This window comes from Xiphias gladius, chromosome 20 (genome assembly GCF_016859285.1).
Source record: "Xiphias gladius isolate SHS-SW01 ecotype Sanya breed wild chromosome 20, ASM1685928v1, whole genome shotgun sequence".
Lineage (NCBI taxonomy): Eukaryota > Metazoa > Chordata > Actinopteri > Istiophoriformes > Xiphiidae > Xiphias > Xiphias gladius.
In genome coordinates this window covers 3,556,008-3,575,075 of record NC_053419.1, presented here as the reverse complement: position 1 = coordinate 3,575,075, position 19,068 = coordinate 3,556,008, and the positions used below count along the sequence as shown (strand labels likewise).

At 38.9% G+C, this 19,068-nt stretch overlaps 1 protein-coding gene and 1 long non-coding RNA gene across 6 annotated transcripts in view; one reads left to right on the top strand and one right to left on the bottom strand.

Moving 5' to 3' along the window:
• Positions 1–19,068, bottom strand: part of LOC120806163 (WD repeat-containing protein 7) — a 123,528-nt gene that overhangs the window by 77,419 nt on the left and 27,041 nt on the right. For all 5 annotated transcript variants that reach the window (XM_040156978.1, XM_040156982.1, XM_040156983.1 and 2 more), the window contains 4 exons: positions 13,862–14,095; positions 13,297–13,590; positions 11,598–11,794; positions 5,737–5,834 (listed from right to left, as the gene is read on the bottom strand). In XM_040156978.1, the coding sequence (XP_040012912.1) occupies positions 5,737–5,834; positions 11,598–11,794; positions 13,297–13,590; positions 13,862–14,095 (823 nt within the window). The remainder of the gene's footprint in view (positions 1–5,736; positions 5,835–11,597; positions 11,795–13,296; positions 13,591–13,861; positions 14,096–19,068) is intronic.
• On the top strand, positions 10,668–13,312 carry LOC120806166. The gene is made up of 3 exons (XR_005709650.1): positions 10,668–10,923; positions 11,747–11,818; positions 13,213–13,312. It is a non-coding gene; the product is annotated as an uncharacterized LOC120806166 (long non-coding RNA).

Sequence of the window (19,068 nt, the reverse complement as noted above, 5' to 3'; positions counted from 1 at the left end):
TTTAAGGTAGTACTTCAAGCAATTCAATCTCAGCGCCAGTGTTGTCAGTTGGTCTGCTGCTCTCTGTAGACATGAGGAAAAGGTAATATCTCGAAATAATCAAATTTGCAGATGATACTTTAATATTCATATCTAATATGAGGAATCAGTTATTGCTCCATTAAATGTAAACCTGTGTCTTCTTGATGCTACAAAATTCAAATCATGTTTATACTAAAGCAGATAACCGATAAATGCCAGTCAAATATAAGGATGGATGACATAATTTTGTATAATCAGAATATTTTTGATAAAATGTCCAAGGTTATTGAACAAGAGAAAATTAAAAAAAAAAAAAAATTGAATAATAGTGAAATAATACAAACACAAAATGTACCCCAGACACAATTATAGGCACCCTTCACTAATATTTAGTAGCTGAACCTTTGGTCACAATGACAGCCTCTAAATGTTTATTGTAGCCATCTAGAAGCTTCTTGCACCTGTCTGCTGGTAGTTTCTCCCGCCCCTTCATTGCTATGCATTCAAACTCTTTTAAATTTGCTGTAGTCCAATTTGCAATGGCAGATTTCAGCTCTCTCTAAGGTTTATCAATGGGATTTAGGTCAGGACTTAGTGCTGACCAGTTTTAAAATGGTCCATCTTTTCCTTTTCAACCATTCTTTTGTGCTGCTGGATGTGTGCTTTGGGTCGTTGTCCTGCTGAAAGACCCAAGACCTTCGCCTCAAGCCCAGTTTTCTGACACTGAGTAACACATTTTGCTCTAAAATGCCTTCTGATTTCATCATTCCTTTAATACATTCAGTGCCTCCAGTACCAGAGGCAGCACAGCAGCCCGACCGCATAATAGAACTTTCACCATGTTTTACTGGAAGTAGGCTGTTCTTTTCCTTATGGGCTTCATTTCATTGCCTATAAACAAACTGAAGCACTGCATTTCCAAAGAGCTCTACTTTGGTTTCATCTGTCCATAGAACATTTTCCCAGTGAGACTGTGGCCTATCTGCGAAATTTTTTAAAAACATTAGTTTTGCCTTTTTATATCTTTCTTTCAATAGTAGTGTCTTCCTTGGCCTTCGCCCATGGAGCCCTACTTGGTTTAGTGTACGGCGTATGGTACAGGCTGAAACCACCAATCCAGATTGCTCCAGGTCAGCCTGAAGCTCTTTAGATGTCTTGCGTTGTGTTTTTTCCACAATCCGCATCAACCGTAACAGACTTCCTTCATTGAGTTTCTTCTTACCACCAGGTCCTGGTAGTAGCGTAATAGTTCTAATGACTGTGAAACCTCTTGATAACATCAAAAGCTGTTGAAACAGGGACTTCAAGATCTTTGCTGACTGCCTTGTAGCCTTTGGAATTGTACTGTTTTTTGATGATAGCATGTCTGATGCTCTCAGACTGATCTCTTGTCTTTGCCATTGTTAAAAAGACACTGCAAAAAATCTGCCCCATTTTATGCAGTAATGCATTTAAAACCATCATTAATTGGTTAATTCAGGTCATGTGAAGACTGGAAATTAAGCACAGGTGAGTCTCATTTGTTTTTTACTTTTTATTTTGTTTGAGGAACTAATTTAAATTAATCAAAAGGGTACCAATAATTGTGTCAAGCGTTCTTTTTATGTCTGTATTTGGTATTTCACTATATGAAAGCATTTTTTTTGTTGTTGTTCAGTAACTTTGGACATTTTATTAAATATTCTGAAAATACAAAGTTGTTTAATTTGCATTTATTTATGAAGGTATTCTAAATTCTGTACTTAAAATTCAGGGGTTCCAATCATTTCAACTAGAGCTGTAGCAAGGTGTTGGGCCACCACAAGCCGCCATACAGCTTCAGTGCACCTTGGTATTGATTCTCCAAGGCTCTGGAACTCTACTGCATTTCTCCAAAAGATATTCCCTCATTTGGTGTTTTAATGATGGCGGTGGAGAGCGCTGTCTAACATGATGGTCCAAAATCTCCCAAAGGTGTTCAATTGGGTTGAGATCTAGTGACCGTGAATGCCATAGCATATGGTTCACATAATTTTCATACGAAAACCATTCCGTGACCCCTCGTGCCCTATGGATGGGGGCATTGTCATCCTGGAAGAGACCACTCCGAGCAGAAATATTTCATCATAGGATAAAGGTGATCACCCAGAACAACTTTGTATTGATTTGCAGTGACCTTTCCTCTAAAGGGACAAGTGGACCCACGCTATGCCAGCATAATGCCCCCCACAGAGCAACAGAGCCACCAGATCCCCTCACTGTAGGGGTCAAGCATCTTGGTGTACGCCACACACACATCAATGCATTTGCCCACTTGTCGAGAATATGGTAAAAGACGACTCATCTGACCATATTACTTTTTTCCATATCTCAGTAGACCAGTTTCTATGGTTTTTGCACCACTGAAATCTCAAAAGTGCATTCATCTTTGTAATGAGGCGTCTATGCCCTGCAACATTACTATTCCTCTCTATGTAAATGTTGACGGACAGTTCTTACTGACACAGTCTGATCACATCCTGCATTGACATTCTCAGACACCTGAGGAATTTTGCTCCTCTGTTTTTCCTTACATATTGCACTAATGCACAAGCATCATGGTCATCAAATGTGTGCTGTCGACAACAATTTTCCACCCTGCTTACTGATTTCTCTCCCATAGATCTAAATGCAGATATCACTTTAGTCACTGTTCCTATTGAAACACCAGCCAGTTGAGCAGTCTTTGTGACTGAAGCTCCCGCCATCCGTGCCCCAACAATGAACTCTCTTTCAAAGTCACTTAGATCTTTTCCTCTTGCCATCTTGATACAAAATCAGAATCAACTGGGCCTGCTGAGCATTTATATACATGCTACAGAGCATGATTGGATGTTAACTGCTTGATTGTACCATGCAGTGCATCTGTCTGGAAGCATCTGCTTTCAGTATGTCTCTCCACTTATTCATTCAGGTTTTTCCTTTGATTTGTTACCTATCTGTTGTTTAGTTTAATGGCGATTGGCAACAACAACAGCAAAATGACGCCTTACTGCAAAAACATATATGGTCAATATAGCACTTTTTTTTTTTTTAACATAACCATTAAATAAGCTTTTAATTACCTAGAAGTGAGAAGCTGGAAAAAGGGAGTAATTGGCATTTTTGCAATAAAAATAACTTAAATGGTTAATTAGTAATAGTTACCAGTTAAATTTCTGTCAATTGACCAATCCATTGATTAACTAATCATTTCAGCTGAAGTAACAGTTGGAGAAGTCTGTGCACGATAATATTTCAGAATTAATTTTCAGAGAGCTGTTTTTTCTGACCATTCCTAGAGTATTAAAGTATAATTCCGGTTTATCAAAACTCTTGTCCTCTTTTCATTGTTTGGTCCATCATTTCTGTCCCAGATCTCAGCAATTAACTTGGTGAGGACAATGTTATTATTACTGGTAGAAATGATGGAAAAAACTAACAAAATAAGACTTACAGCACATTGCAATATACTGGAATTCTATTCCACTTGGGGAAGTTGGGGATATGATTTGGAAAAACATTTTTTATTGGTGAAAGTTGCTGGCAATGTTTGGACAAAAGGCCAAAAAAGAGATAAAAAGCATGTTTTTCTAAAACGTTCCTGAATACATCTCCTGAAATAATAACTGTATGATATTTTTAGGAGTTTTAAATTATGTGCAGACTCCCTGCTCACTCTGTTCATCTCCCTCTAAATGCTGCAGTATATTAGAGGGGGCCTCCTCATTTATTTCCATGTGAAAAGAGACAGTAAGCAGGGTTAACAGCGCTCTCCTTCACAGACCGTCTCAAACACACGCCAGGTTGGAGTAGCTGGCTGGGCAGAGGTCACGGCCGAGCGTTCCCTCTGAATGGTGGTGAATAGGCGTGTGGCATGAATAAGTCCACGAGCTTGTCACGCTTGGCCTTCATTAAGGCGTGACAATAGCGCTGAAACCCCATCTCCCCCCAAAACCCGAGGGTGCCACCCATGGCACATGTATGTGTGTGTATCCACATGGACTTGATTTTTGGTGTGTGTGTTTGTAGGTATTGAGTTTGTCTTGTGTGTGGTAGGTAGTCGTGTGTGTGTGTGTGTGTGTGTGTGTGTGTGTGTGTGTGTGTGTGTGTGTGTGTGTGTGTGTGTGTGGTAGGCAGATGGTGACAGCTGGTTAAAAATGTCCCCTACAGTGATCTGGACCAAGTTTCTATGTGCAATGAAAGACTCTAAACATCTTTCTTCACCTTTACTGAGTGAAATTCTTTTTCTTTCCATTTCTTTCTTTGTCTCTTGATGTTTACTTCATTCACTTCTCTTTTGTTCTTACTCTTCTTTTTTTCTTTTCATCCTCATAATTAACTAGAACATCCGACCTACAGCATCAATCCCAGCTTTCAATTCCTTAGTACTTGCAGTTTCGAACCAACTGACCTTGGCAGATGGGTTGGATGGGTGGTAAAGGGATCATCAGTTGAAAATTATTATGTTTTCTCTTAGTAAAACAAAGAGTATTTTTCTAGACTTCTAATAATTCTTCGTGTTCAATGTCATACCATCTTTAAAAGCTGATGTGTTTGTGCACAACAGTAGTATAGTAAGAAATTTGAATCTTAAGGAAACTGAAATGTAATCCAATTCTGACTTCTGACTGATCTGCAGTATATTAGAGGGGGCCTCCTCATTTATTTCCATGTGAAAAGAGACAGTAAGCAGGGTTAACAGCGCATAACATATTCTTATCCTGGTTTGATGTTGAGGTTATTGAACAGAATTTGTTGCCTTGACTCTAGAAATGCCAGATGGTGCTGAAGATTAAATAAAATCAAGTCTCTTTCCTCTGATTTATAGGGGAAATATTCATACTGGGATATGTCCAACAAGTCCTCAGAACTGTAGGACATTAAAGGTTGTTTGCCGCTGCATTCCAGAGCAACCCATACGACTGCATTCTGATCTGATGCCCCATTGGAAGGACAACATTGTTTGTCAGTGCCTTCCAAAACCATTACAAATGACCATTACAAAATCGATTTATGCACACTTCTTCTGACTTGACCCAAGATGTTTTGCAGCACTGTAACAATGCTATGCTACTTTTACTTATAACAACAGTTAAAAACACATAAGAGGCCTTTGTCAGGTAAACATAAACATAGGTCATTTTAGAAATTCAAAACAAAAGGCAATGCTGTCTTGACTGAGGACAGTTTCCTGTATGAATCCCTTTGTGTTAAATTCCGAGACTATCGAAAATTAATGTAAATCAGCCTCACCCCCGAAATCTCACTTCAATGTGCCATTGAGCAAGGCACAGAACCCTGTTACCACCATGAGAGTACAAACTGAGGTTAAACTAAGTAGTTCCCAGTATGAAAATGTAAAATAGCGTTTCCTAAATTAACAATTTCAGTGCTCAGTCAGTCTTTCATGGATAAAAATAATTTGGAGAGGTCTCAGATGCAAAGCAGCAATCCTGCTTGTGAACCACAGAACCTTAGCTCAAATTCCAACAACTCCACTCATTTCAAACACAGAAGAACAGCCCTTTAAAGACCTGCTAACCTAAGACACAGTAGCAGCTTCCTCCTGTGATATTTCAGTTTTTTTTTTCCTGCAACTCTCTGTGGGTTTTATTGCCGGTGGGCTGCATTATCAAACCCCTGCCCCTCCTCCCTCCCACCCTCCCACAAGGCCCTGGGGATGTGTGAAGTGAGCGCCCCTCCTTTTGTAGTTACCTTGTTTGATCTGGGCCTGTAGCGCCGGGCAGGAGGGCTGAGGGGGGGCAGTCGGTGTCCTGCGTGGAGACTCCGGGGTTCCTCCTGGTCTGGGAGGCCTGGAGGAGGATCACAAAGAGGAGGCATGAAATATTAAAGGAGGGAGAAGAGAGGAGGGCCAGCACGCGCGCGCGTGCACACACACAGAGAACAAAATACAAAGAAACACTCACCGAAACACATACATAAACCAGGACTTCACCCAAACAACATTTTTTTAATTATAGTTTCCTGACACCAACTGCTTGAATTTCTGTGTGTGTGTGTGTGTGTGTGTGTGTGTGTGTGTGTGTGTGTGTGTGTGTGTGTGTGTGTGTGTGTGTGTGTCTCTGTGTGTGCGTGCGTCTCTCTGTGTGTGCGTGCGTGCGTGCATGCGTGCGCCCTCTCAGGCTCCAGCCTATTGAATTTTGGGAGGAGGACAAAATAAAGGGTCTGAACAGACTGGAGGCGTCTAACTTTCAGAGACACACAAACACTTCCAATACAACAATCAATAGAATGATCAATAACTGTTGCCGGGCAACAAATCACTGCCAGTGAGATCTACAGTTAGCAGTATAAATAGCAAAATTCTACGGCAGGGACATTTTGAAAAGCGACAGGAGGAAGGTCACACAGTATGATCATTCTTAGGACTGTTATTACAAACAGTGTAAAAACATGCACTGTCCAATTGCCCAAAAATCATAAATTGTACCAGTGGTTCCCAACATGGGTGTCGGGACACCACAATGGGACACAAAATTTAAAAAAGGGTGTTGGGAGATGGCTACCATAAATTCTTGAATAGTGAAAGGCGCTTACTTACACAAACTGCATAGAGAACCAGAAACAAGCTTATATCAGAGACAGGCCTTTATTTCTAATTTTCCCAGTTTTAGAAATATTTTGATCATATTTATTGAGAAGCCTTCCTGTTTTCTGATCTGTTCCCATTGTAATTTGCTGCAAACTCAACACTTCCACCATGTTTACTTGCAGTCTGGATAAATTCAGCATACAACGATGTACATTTTAACAGATCTAATTCCATCAGCACAAGACCAGAGTCATAGCATGCTGTGGAAATGAATATCCCCTTATTTTAACATATGAGTGATTATGGTACAGGTACCAACACACCAATCAATGTTTTTTCAACAAACCTTTATTAGCAAACAGCCCATATTTGCTCTTGCTGGCCACAACTCCAGCTATTACTTGAGACTTTGCTTGTTTCCCCCTGAATTACTGTGGGGACACATGCTACTGTTATTATTTATTTATTGATAATATGGATAAGAAATAACTATAAAGTAATACAGGAATCAATTGACAGTGTTGCAAGTCTTTCTAGAAATACAGTATTATTTATTTTATAAATCATTTATTTATTTATATAAAATAAACTGGGTAAAGGAAAATTCCACCTGAAAAGCCTTATTGACTGAAGTAGAAGTGCAAAAAAAAAAAAAAATTTTATGAAAAAATTAAAATGAAAATGAACTCCCGGAATATACTGAACATCACAAACATACAATATATGTTTTTTCATTTAAAAACACCCACAGAGAGACACACGTACTCCTTTCATTCTGTACAGAGGAGGCACTGAGATCCATTCAGAAAACAGAGCACAAGAACATGTGCACCTGCATGCACTCCCACCACCCCCACCCCCACCACCGACACCCACGCACACACACACACACACACACACACACACACACACACACACACACACACACACACACACACACACACACACACACACCTGCTCTCACTGCCTTTCACTGTAACACACACAAAGAAACACAGTAACAACCCCTCACACACACAGTCGTCTTTGTGGTACACAAAAACAAAAACAAACACACAGACACAGACACAGAGACACACTTTCACTAATAAACATTAAAAAAAAAAAAAAAAAACCCAGAAAACCAATTTAACAATTAAGAATTTGATTTAAGCATGAGTTCACATTTTATCTGACTGTCTACCTACCTAACTACCTACCCACCCACCCACCAACACTGACATGCCATACTGTGTTTAGATTAAAAGACTCACCACAAACCTAATTTTAATCATCAGACACCATGAGTTTATGTGAGTTATATTTGATATCAGACTTTATCAGGCTCAATAAATTCAGTATATGCCCTGTCGATGCAGCTCATGATGTTATCTGGCAGCTGCTTTATGTATCTGCATGTGTAATGTGTGTACTAGCTGGAAAATGGGGTTTGTGGGTATTATCTAAATAAAATCCAAATCCATCAATTCTAGTAAAACTTGATTCAATTCAAACCAAAGAAATAAATCTCACTTCAAAATTCTGCACTTAAATGTGAGTTAAAATGGTAAAAAGCTGCAAAAACATGTTTTTTTATCTACAAGAAAAACCTATTAAATTAAACAAGAATTGTTGGGCACTGACAGGTGGTGTATGTATTTATTGGAAAATGAAAATCAAGTGTCGTTTAGATTATGGGTGACCTCCTGTCTTATCTTAAATTTAAAAATTCCTTACCTGCACTGTAAGCACACACTGTCATTAGTGTAAATGCAAACTGTAATGCTATGGAGGAGGAAGACAAATAAAACAAGCCCAATTTTCAATGAATTAAATCAATTCAGATTCAAACTATATCCAAACGTAGCCAGATAATTCTTAAATCGCTGTTTACGTTTGAAAATGCAGTGGATCCACATATGCGTTTTCATGTTGTTTCTGAAAAGAAATCTCTCTGAAACTACAAGAAAAAGATGTATTTTTTTAAATTTAGCTAACTCTGTGTGGACATGATCATGGGGGAAAAATGAGCTTGATATGACACACAGTGGGGTCCAAAGTCTTTCCCAATGGGAAAGGGGTATCAGAGCTCTGGACCCCACAGTATACAATAACCAGCTACTTTTAGAGATTAGAGATTAGAGAGAGGTTAGGAAATTAAACAAGAACCAGGAAAAAAAGGGTTTTCATGTTTTTCATGTTTATTTTTTCTAGGTCATTATCCAAACTGAAGGACCTCCAGGTCTCGTTTGTTGGACAAGCACAAGCCCTAAACCGGAGTTGGTGGAGGAAGTGTTGTGGTTGCTGTGAAATACTTAAACACTAAAAGTTGAAGAGCACTTCTTTTCAAACTCTAGCAAACAAGTAGGTAGCTTTCCACTGTCATAAATGTAAGAGGGAACTTGAAAAAGCCAAAAACCCTATCTTCTTCAAATATTCTTAGTTGCTAGTTTCAAGTGCTGAGGTGGAGACGGCCAGAGAGAAGATCTTTGTTTGAATTTAATAAAGGAGTCTTCGGCTTCCATCTGTAGCTGCACAATCACCTGCTCTGATATAGACATACAAAGAAAGAGGAGTTCTTTGTTTCTAAGAAAGTAAAAACACTTTTGAAAACTTTTTCAGGCTGCGTGGTGGAAGCTCTCTACTTTCCACTGCTTCTAACCTACCATGTTTTAATTAAGTTGCTAACCTTTATTTTTTCACTATTTCTGACTGTGCAAATCAATGACATAGCAGCATGAGATGAAAGATCCCACCAAGGACAGACACAGTGGTGGTTTCAATGTTTGTTTGCTTTGAACACAGGAAACATGGTTACCCACATGGTTAACAGTGGTCTAAACTGGTTGCCTTCAGCTACTGTCAATCATTATTGTCCTGAGAAGTTGAGACAATAAAATGTTAAAGCAGCAAGGGTCAGCAAGACTTGAAAGACTGACAGACTTGAAAATGATTTCTAATTTGCTTATGAAGACAAAAGACTTGAGCATTGCCCTCAAGGTTTGAGATTTGATGTGTAGTTGCTGTCAAGGACTTCCTCTGAAAAGACTTTTGAAAAGACTTGAGCTTTGACTTGGGGCATATCTCAGTTGACTTTTGTCTTGAAGTAGACTTGCCTTCATTGACTTGAGTCTTTACCCGGGACTTGTCTCAAATGACTTGCTACTTGACTTAACTTCAGTCTGGCTTTTAAATGACTTGAGACTTGACTTGAATTTTCGTCAGTTTACTTTAAATTTGAGTTGGACTTGCTCTCAAGGACTTGAGACATGAAGAGGACCTGCTTTCAAAGAATTCAGACTTGACTTGAGTGTGGACACTTGGGACTTGGCCTGGACCTGTCTCAATTGACTTGATATCTGACTTAGACTCAAGGACTTGAGACTTGAGTTGGACTTGCAATCAAGGTCTTCAGACTTGACTTTGACTTGTCTCAATTGACTTGAGACTTGACTTAGACCTGCCTTCAAGAACATAACCCTTGACTTGAGACTTAATTTGACAAGACTTGAAATTTGACATAGAATTGTCTCAGCTGAGTTGAGATGTGAATTGGATTTGTACTCAGGCTTGAGACTTGACTTGGACTTGCCACAAAATTCTTAGAAACAACTCCGCTCTGGTATTTGATTTTAAAAACGATAACATTTGGGTGGGGGATTTTTAACCATCTCTGAACACAGCTGTTATTGATCACCAATGTAAGACAATACTCCACTAGGGAACTGAATTCCTATCAAACCTGTTTCATCTTGACCTTAGGAGATGTTTACGTGGCTTTTAAAGTGTAAAATTAACTTGAGAATACTGAAAAGTTGAACCTGTACAGAGGACAAACTACAGAGCCAGTTATTAAATATTCTGTTATATGTTAAACCAGTTTATTTAATAAAGACGATTAACCACAAAGAAAACTAACTTATAGACCAAAAACAGTGGAAATAAAAATCAGAGGAGCCCCCCCGCATCCCTGCAGAGTTACTCTGTACAGGGTTGACCAAATGATGAAATGTTGTGTTGGTGTTACAGCAGCAGGACTTCGACCTCTGTGTTAAATCTTTCACAGCACAATGAGAGCTCAGACAGACTAAACAATCAGCTTCACACACACACACACAGACTTGACAGGACTGATATCATTGTGCAGAGTCCATTTTTCTGTGCTTTGATTTTCTGCTCCAACTTGTTTGGGTTCTTATTTTGTTTTTCATCTGGAATCACTGATGGTTGATCAGGGGTGTGTTTTTCTGCCTGGTGGAGCCAGATCTTTTTGTTTATTTTTAAGATGCTTTGGATGAAACCACCACCGACATTTGGATTAAACTTTTGAGAGGCCTGGGACATCCATGATCTATCTGATTCAGGAGCAAGTCAGTGTTGAAATCAGATGCATGTTTCTGAAGCAATCTGGACTGATTTCATTGATTGATGAAGTCCACTATTCTCAAAATTGATGCAAAGTTTTAAGACACTTTGCATCAGCTCAGAGGACTGACTGAAACCAATCAGCACAATGAGCCAAATCAGAGCATAAGTGTTTCCAACTACAGTTCATCTACTGACCAATAGATGCTGCTCAAAGAAAACTGACTGTACTGAAGGGAATAGGAAAACCTACAACTTCTTAATAAAGTTTCACCAAAAGAATTTAGTGTTGCAGAAGCTAATTTCACTTTTTTATTGTATGTCTTGGTGGAGCTTTTGATAAAATATAGATTCCTTAAATCTGGAATAGGTGTTTCTTTGGTTTTCTATCCACTTAGGGGCAGAACAGGCCCACAACAATTTTAAAGGCACACACCTTTTTATGCAGTATATCATCACTTTTAAAGGTGTTTTGGGTAACTTGTTAGCCAACAGTTTCTTACTTCCACATCTAGCAGAGCTCCCACTAGAACTGTGGTTTGGTCTCCCACAACGCGAGAGGAAACGTGATTTTTTTTTTTTTTAAAAGACATTTCCGTCTCAGTAAAACTACCAGATTAACTTAAAAAAAAGATAAAAAAGCATATTCAAATGTTGTACATCCATGCATGTTTGTTACCTGGCTGGTGCTTTCTTCATGTGCTCCCCAACGAAGGTGGCATTGGTCATGCCCATAAGGGTGTTGGCCAGTGAAATGACAGACAGGAGATGCTGCGTGGTGACTGCCCTTGACACACCGTATGTCCCCTTCCCTACAATGTCTGACAGATGCAGTTTCCGACCCGTTACCAGGGACAACTGACACAGCAAGGACTCCTGGGAAAAAGAGGCAAACAAAGAGTAAGGTTGTACCTCTTTCACACTTAGCCAGGAACCCTGGAAATACTGGTGTGTGGTGTAAACAGGTCAACATGGGTTATCTGACCTCAGTCCTATGGGTTTACTCAGCTCAGACACTCTATTCGGTTCCAGTGTTATCTGACAGTCCCAATTCACTGACTAAAATTCCAGCTGCAGTGTGAGCATTTTAAACAGCATCTGAAAACCTTTTTGTACAGACAGACTTGATGTTGTCTGTACTGTCTCAGTTTGTTATATTTTGGTGTTTTGTTCTGTTGTTATTGACTGATGACTGAGCACTTTTTGATACTTGCTTCATAAATGTGCCTAAGACACGTCAATCACTTACTGATGTTCTTATTACTATCATGTCTGAAGGTGCTCTGTGATCGTTGACAAGGGGATGCAACTGCAGATTATAACTCGGTCCATAGTCTGTTTCATATCAAATGACTTGCACCTGTATAGCATTTTGGATAACAATGGGTTTCACTGGTACTACAGTGTTGCAGCAGAAAGGCTAATCTCCATGACTGGAAACATACTGTTAGTTTAAAAAACAAAAAAGGCCGAGTGCTACTACACTATCACTATTTTATGTTTGTCAGACAAGGACCTTCATCGAGACCATTTATTTTAGCTGCCAGTCATATTTCATAGTACAATTTCGAAATGAAAAAACACAAGTGAATGATCTGGCACACAGTGCACAGGAGCATAAGCCTGAAACTTGTGCCCTCTTTTCTATTTATTGATTCAAGAAATGGTTTTTAATCAAGAATCAAAAATCAAACCAAATCGCAAAATTCACAGATACCAACCCCTAATACCACAATTATTACCAATAATAAAAAAAAGTAATTTGATGGAAAATAAAAATGTATTAGGATATTAGGATATATAGAATAAAAACAATATCCCATTTTAAATAGCTATTTTTGTGTTTAATTTTGAAAGGAGTATCTAATGGCATTTGGTATTTGGGAAGGACACTACTGATGATTTTCATTTTTTTTTAATTAAATAAGGATGTCAGAAAAAGATCATCACAAATTCTTAACAGTTCTGACCAACAGTAAAAAAAAAAACAACAAAAAAACAATAAAAACAAAACAAAACAATATTATTTCATTTACGAAGAAATAAAAGTTGGAAATCCTCTGATTTGAGCAGCTACAGTTTAATGTGAATGAATAAAAATAAATAAAAAATGAATCAACAGTTAATTCTCAATTATTAATTTTCTGTCAATCAATTAATCATTTTATCAATTTTATTCTTATTTTTTGTGTTCTATTTTCTATTAATTATTTCTTAGTTTTTTAAAATATACTTTGCAGTTCTTATCTATGTTATAACATATATTCTTATTCTTTATTTTTGTTTACAATCAGGAACCAATCAGAGGTCCGTATCCGCCTGACGAATACTGATCAGAGTGCACCTGGAACACAGGGGGACAGAAGACAGACAGGTACCTTGAAGGTGGGCAGCATGAGGGACATGTGACCTCCTCTGGAGATCAGGCCAAAGGAGATGGGGCAGTGCGGTCTGAGCATGCCCAGTCGCTCAAGACAGATGCTGTCCAGCTGTTCGTTGAGGCCCCATGCATGCAGGCAGGACATGAAGAGTTTGGCTGTGTCCATTGTCAGGTTGTACTCCAGCAGACTGAGAGACTTGGACTTCTCCTCACGCCTCCTCATCTCTTCCTCCTCCTCCTCATCTTCATCCAGCAGGTGCTCCTTTATAGTCTCCTTCATTGTCTCCTTCACCTGGTTTGGTCAGGAGACAATTTTAATACAAATACTGAAATTACATATTAAAAGAATAACACAAGAACGAGATAACAGAAGGTCAACAATAAGAAAGAAAATGAAAAAAAGAGGAAAAACTAAACAAAATCCTGGAAATATTAAGACAAATGACATGTGAAATGAAATGTCTAAGCTTTACAACCTTTATTGGCCAATTTGAAACAAGCGGATATTAATTGTTTAGGACTTTGATGTATTTTCCCTTCTTCTCCCTTTTGTTTTTGCTGACCTGTTTGAAGATCTTGTTGGCCAGGAAGGACCCCCCTTTGTCAGCCCCAGCCTGGCTTTTCTGCAATGTCTCTGGAGACACCAGTGTGGGGTTTGGTCTCTGGGCTTCCTCCGTCAGCAGCTGGATGATCACTGCCTCCACGTCAAAGAACAGCACGTGCATGTCAGGGTCCGTCAGGTTGGTCTTCATCGCCTGGACCACAAGGGCATTATGGGAGTATTTCGGCAGGTTACCCTGAACAAAAACGGGAGAATTTTTAAAAGTAAGACTTAAAGGAAACACTGATGACTGTTTTAAAACTGTAACTGTGTGCCCACAGTGTGCTTTGTACCAGTAGAAAAGGGAAAACATCAAGATCAATGTGTCAGATGGCGGAACTTCATCCAGGGACATATTCTTTCTGTCACCTGACCATCCAGTCACAGTCCATATATCCTTCCTTATGACTGGCCACATATTAAAGCCACTATTTGTAATTTTTTTAAGCATTATTATATTATTCTGTTGACATTTTTTCCTTATAGAAAATGAAACAATCCCAGTGAAAACTGGCCTATCTGGTTCTAACAACTGGGTGGCAATGTAACAGCATGCACCAGATGGCACTAAAATAATTTTCCAATTCTACATAAAGTGGTTAACTTCATCTGTACTCATTTTAAAACACTTTTACTATTTCTTTCAGGGGGCACTCTGTCATGTTTCTGTCTAAAACACCAAAGCATTCAGTTTGTATAATAGGGTTTCTATTATAAATGTGTAGCCTCCAGTCCCAAGCTAAAATTATTCCTGATGACATCACTTGATAAAGCTCCTCCAGAGCCACAGATGACATTATACAACCTGTTTCACAGGTTAAATTGTAACAACCATGACAAGTAAACTGATCTTCCTGCATATAATCTAAAGCAGCACACAGCTAAAATAGCGTAACACTCCAATATGTCTCTTGGCCAAAGCTGAACCACTACGTCCACACGGTCAATATTAAAGTCTAATATTACCTTATCACAGATATATCAGTATTAGCTTATATTTTAATCAATAAGTAACAAGAAATGTAAGTAGAGAAATGCCAAAAAAAATTTGTTGGAGTTTAGAAAGTGTGCTATCACATTAGCAAAGAGTTGCCTACAACCACATCCACATCCAACACTTATGATGAATATAAGTTCAATATTCACTCTCCTATTATAGCTCTGGTTTGGTCCCCACCAACTCCTGAGAAAAATACGTGGTTCTTTAGTTGCTAAATTTTCCACTTTTTTCTACAAGTTAGTAACTAACCAGTCGGTATGAGCTAAAAAACGGCAAAAGCCACTGTGAGTGACATCATTTACATGAAAAAAAATATTCATTCATTTGATCCATTGTTACTATAAAAAAAAATATTGATTAGTGGAGCTTTAATAACCTCACTTAGGAGATCTTTATCAAAACTCTAAGATGCACTGTGCACAGACATTTCTTTAGAGAACAAAGAACAGCACTGTTACTACTTTACAGACGATTGATTTACATCAGTCATCCCTTTAACCACAAACTATCTTTCAGACAGATACACAACAAACACAAACCCTATCAGCTCTAACTGCCACCAGTACTAACACACTGCTCGATTTTAATTGTATTAGCAGAGACAACTGTGTGGAGCTGTTGAACAGTGCTGTTTGTTTACATGTAAATGACCTGATGACTGCAATCAGACAACTGTGATCCTGTTAGAGTCTGACTCTGAGGGAGGAGAGGAAACCAGGAGGATGGAGAACAGGAGGGGGGAGTGATTAAGGGAAGAATGAAGTGAGGAAATAAAGACAAAAAGGGCAGAGGTAGATTTCAATCGGGACGTGTTTAATGAAAGATTTTTCATTTGCTGTTCTGAGCTCTTACAGATCTTTCTTTCTACATGAGGAGTGATGTGTTTAATTATTCTTAAGCCAGGCAGACAAGAAAGTTCAATAAAAACACAGTGTCTGCCCAGCTGAAGTTGCATTTAATTGTCCCAGTGTATGTATGTCCTGTCATGTTTGCCTGTTTTTTCAACTGTTGTTTTGCATTATGTTACTGTATACTTCACTGTTACATAAAAACGGAGAGTGCTAGCTTCACTGGTTGACATTTGATGAATGTTTTGTACAACCAACAGTCCAAAAGAGAAGTTATGCAGTTTACAATGATAGAAAACAATAAAAAGCAACCAATACTCAGATTGGGAGCTGGAACCAAAGAATATCTTGTATTTTAGTTAGATAAAGGACTTTGGTTGATTAGCCAATTAACTGATCAATTGTTTTAGCACTAGTTATGTTCACACTGAAGACATGTTGCCTTAGCAGTACAGAACCCAACTACAGTCAAAAAATAAAATTAAATTAAAAAAAATCTAAAAAAAAAAAAAAAAAAAAAAAAATCAAGAAAACTTGAATTTGAGAGGCAGTTGATAAATGTTTCTGCTGTTGTCCTAATGTTTGTTTCTGTAGGTCTGGAAATGCTTGATTGAGGTGTTTCCTCCATATTTGTAATATTATTGTTGGTATTTAAGTCATTGATACTTCGCTGTGTTGCACTTACTGGTTTTGGAAATACTGTTTTTAACTTTCACGCCTATAAAGCTCATTGAAGTGAACTGGATGTAACTGTGTGAGAGACAGAGAAAGAACAATAATTAGCCATGGAGCCTCCTGACTGACCAAGAGACACAATACACATGCAGCTGGAACGAAAGAACGCAAGCACACACACACACACACACACACACACACACACACACACACACACACACACACACACACACACACACACACACACACACACACACACACACACACACACACACGCCCTCGGGGAGGACTTTCCTGTCAAAGCTGTGATGCTGTTCCTCCGTATCACTCTGTGTGTCTGTGTGTAAATGAAGGGTGAAAAAAGAAAGTTGCTAGCAAAAGCATGTACATTTGTGCGTGAACCAAAAGTACATGTGTAAATGTGTGTGCTCTTGATTCACTCAATGCTGCTACCACATTGTTGGTTTGCTTCCTGCACAAGGTGTTATTTATTAAACTATTCAAAGAGCTGTTAGATTCCAAGTCAGATCTTTTTCCCCAAAGACTGCCATTGGAGAATAGTGCCAATGTCTGCACTATGATATATAAAGTAAGTGAAAGCTAGCTGACATATTACCTATAACATACAGCTGTGAACATTATGATCATAGAACATGTTAGACGTCTTGGAGATACAGGGATTTCTAACTGACTAAAGCACAACATTTGTGCTTCATCCCCATGTTTTAGTGTGTGTGTGTGTGTGTGTGTGTGTGCGTGCGAGCGTGTGTGCTATTTTGGTAGATCAACACTGCCATCTAAAGGAAAACAGCCACATTACACACATATACACACTGACATTGATAAACACGTTTTTTTTTAAGTGGTAGTGATTGAGTGGATATTCCATGTCCTCTGAGGCAGAATGAACACATGCAGATACAGAAGCAATTGACATATTTGGTTTTGATGTCAATCTGAATTTTCTGGCATCTGACCAAAAAATCTGACCAAAAAAAAAATCTATCAAGTCTTAGTCTTGTTTTATGCCTGTTGTATTTTTGAAAAACTGGCATGTCAATTCAATTTCTTACCTTACACACACACACACACACACACACACACACACACACACACACACACACACACACACACACACACACACACACACACACACACACACACACACACAGTCCTATGGCTCCTGGGCAGTAGGTCTAAAGGTCATTGTCCTGCAGGGCCCTTCTGGCAAACAACACTGGATTCCAACAGACACAGACACAGACACACACACACACACACACACACACACACACACACACACACACACACACACACACACACACACACACACACACACACACACACACACACACACACACACACACACACACACGCACACTAAATACAGACACGTAGAAAAATCTTTCTGTATCTGCATATATATCTACTTGTTTAACTTAAATCAAATACTGTCTAATGAACACCTGGTAGACAGCTGCATAGGAGACTGAAATCATGCCAAAGGTGGTAAATTTCCATCTTTGTGATAACAGTGACTTTTTTCTGAAACTGAAAAAGTGTGGGTTTTATTTAGGGCTGCATCAAATGATTACTGATTAATCTATCCATTTTTTCAAGAATTCCATGTCTTAGAAAAGTAAAAAAAAAGAATAACCGCAATCGCGAGAGACTAAAAAGGACGTCTTCAAATGTTTTGTTTTGCTTGACCCTCCCAAAAAAATGTTTTTAGTTGATTAAATAATTGAAAATGATAAATAATCAAAATTACAGCTGATTAATGTTTTGTTTTTAACTAATAGTTTCAGCTCTAGTTTTATTTATTTTTTTTCCCTTCATGACACAAACACATTTACAGCTCAGCAGGTTCAGCAAAACTGCCGGGGGACAAACTCAAAGTCACACATCAACCTCCCCATACACACACTTAAATCTGAACGGCAAACAAACATCAGCTGTAAACACACACAGATGAAGCCTTGCAGCTGGCTGGGTATAATTTCTGGCTTGATAGTCTGACATTTCATGGTCATTATCTGTCATTACACCCAGCAGGGGAGTACACACACTCACACACACCAGGGATAGTGGGTGGTTTTGACCCACAATTTGAGTAGATATGAGAGAGAAATAACACAGCGGTGGGAGGCAGAAAAGAGAACAACAGTGATGTATTTCTGATGGAACAGGGGGAATAGATTGCAGCTGTTGTGTGTTGGCCCTTTCAGAAAAGAGCTGTGATTATGGGCAGTTATGGCAGGAAAAACCCAGGAGACACCTGCAATAAATCCGAACCAAAGAGTGGAAAAGAAAGGACACTAAGTCTATGTCGTGGCAGGAAAGAGAAGAAAAAGGGCAGACCAAACAGAGGATGAGGAAGGATGCTAAGCTAAACAGATTCCAAGCGAAACTGCCAAAGTCAAACTGTACCGACCGTACCCGCTAAACTAAATGCTGCTCAAACACTAAATTATTCATTGCGTTTGTTTTTCTGTGCAGGGAGACCCAGGTGGGCAAGGTTTGCTCTGTCAGGACACATCAGATCATCTGAATTTGCGAATCTCAATACAGAAAAGCTGCCCCACATTAACAAAAACTGATACAGTAAACTGGTTTCTGCTTTTGCTGGAAACAAGGTTGATGAGA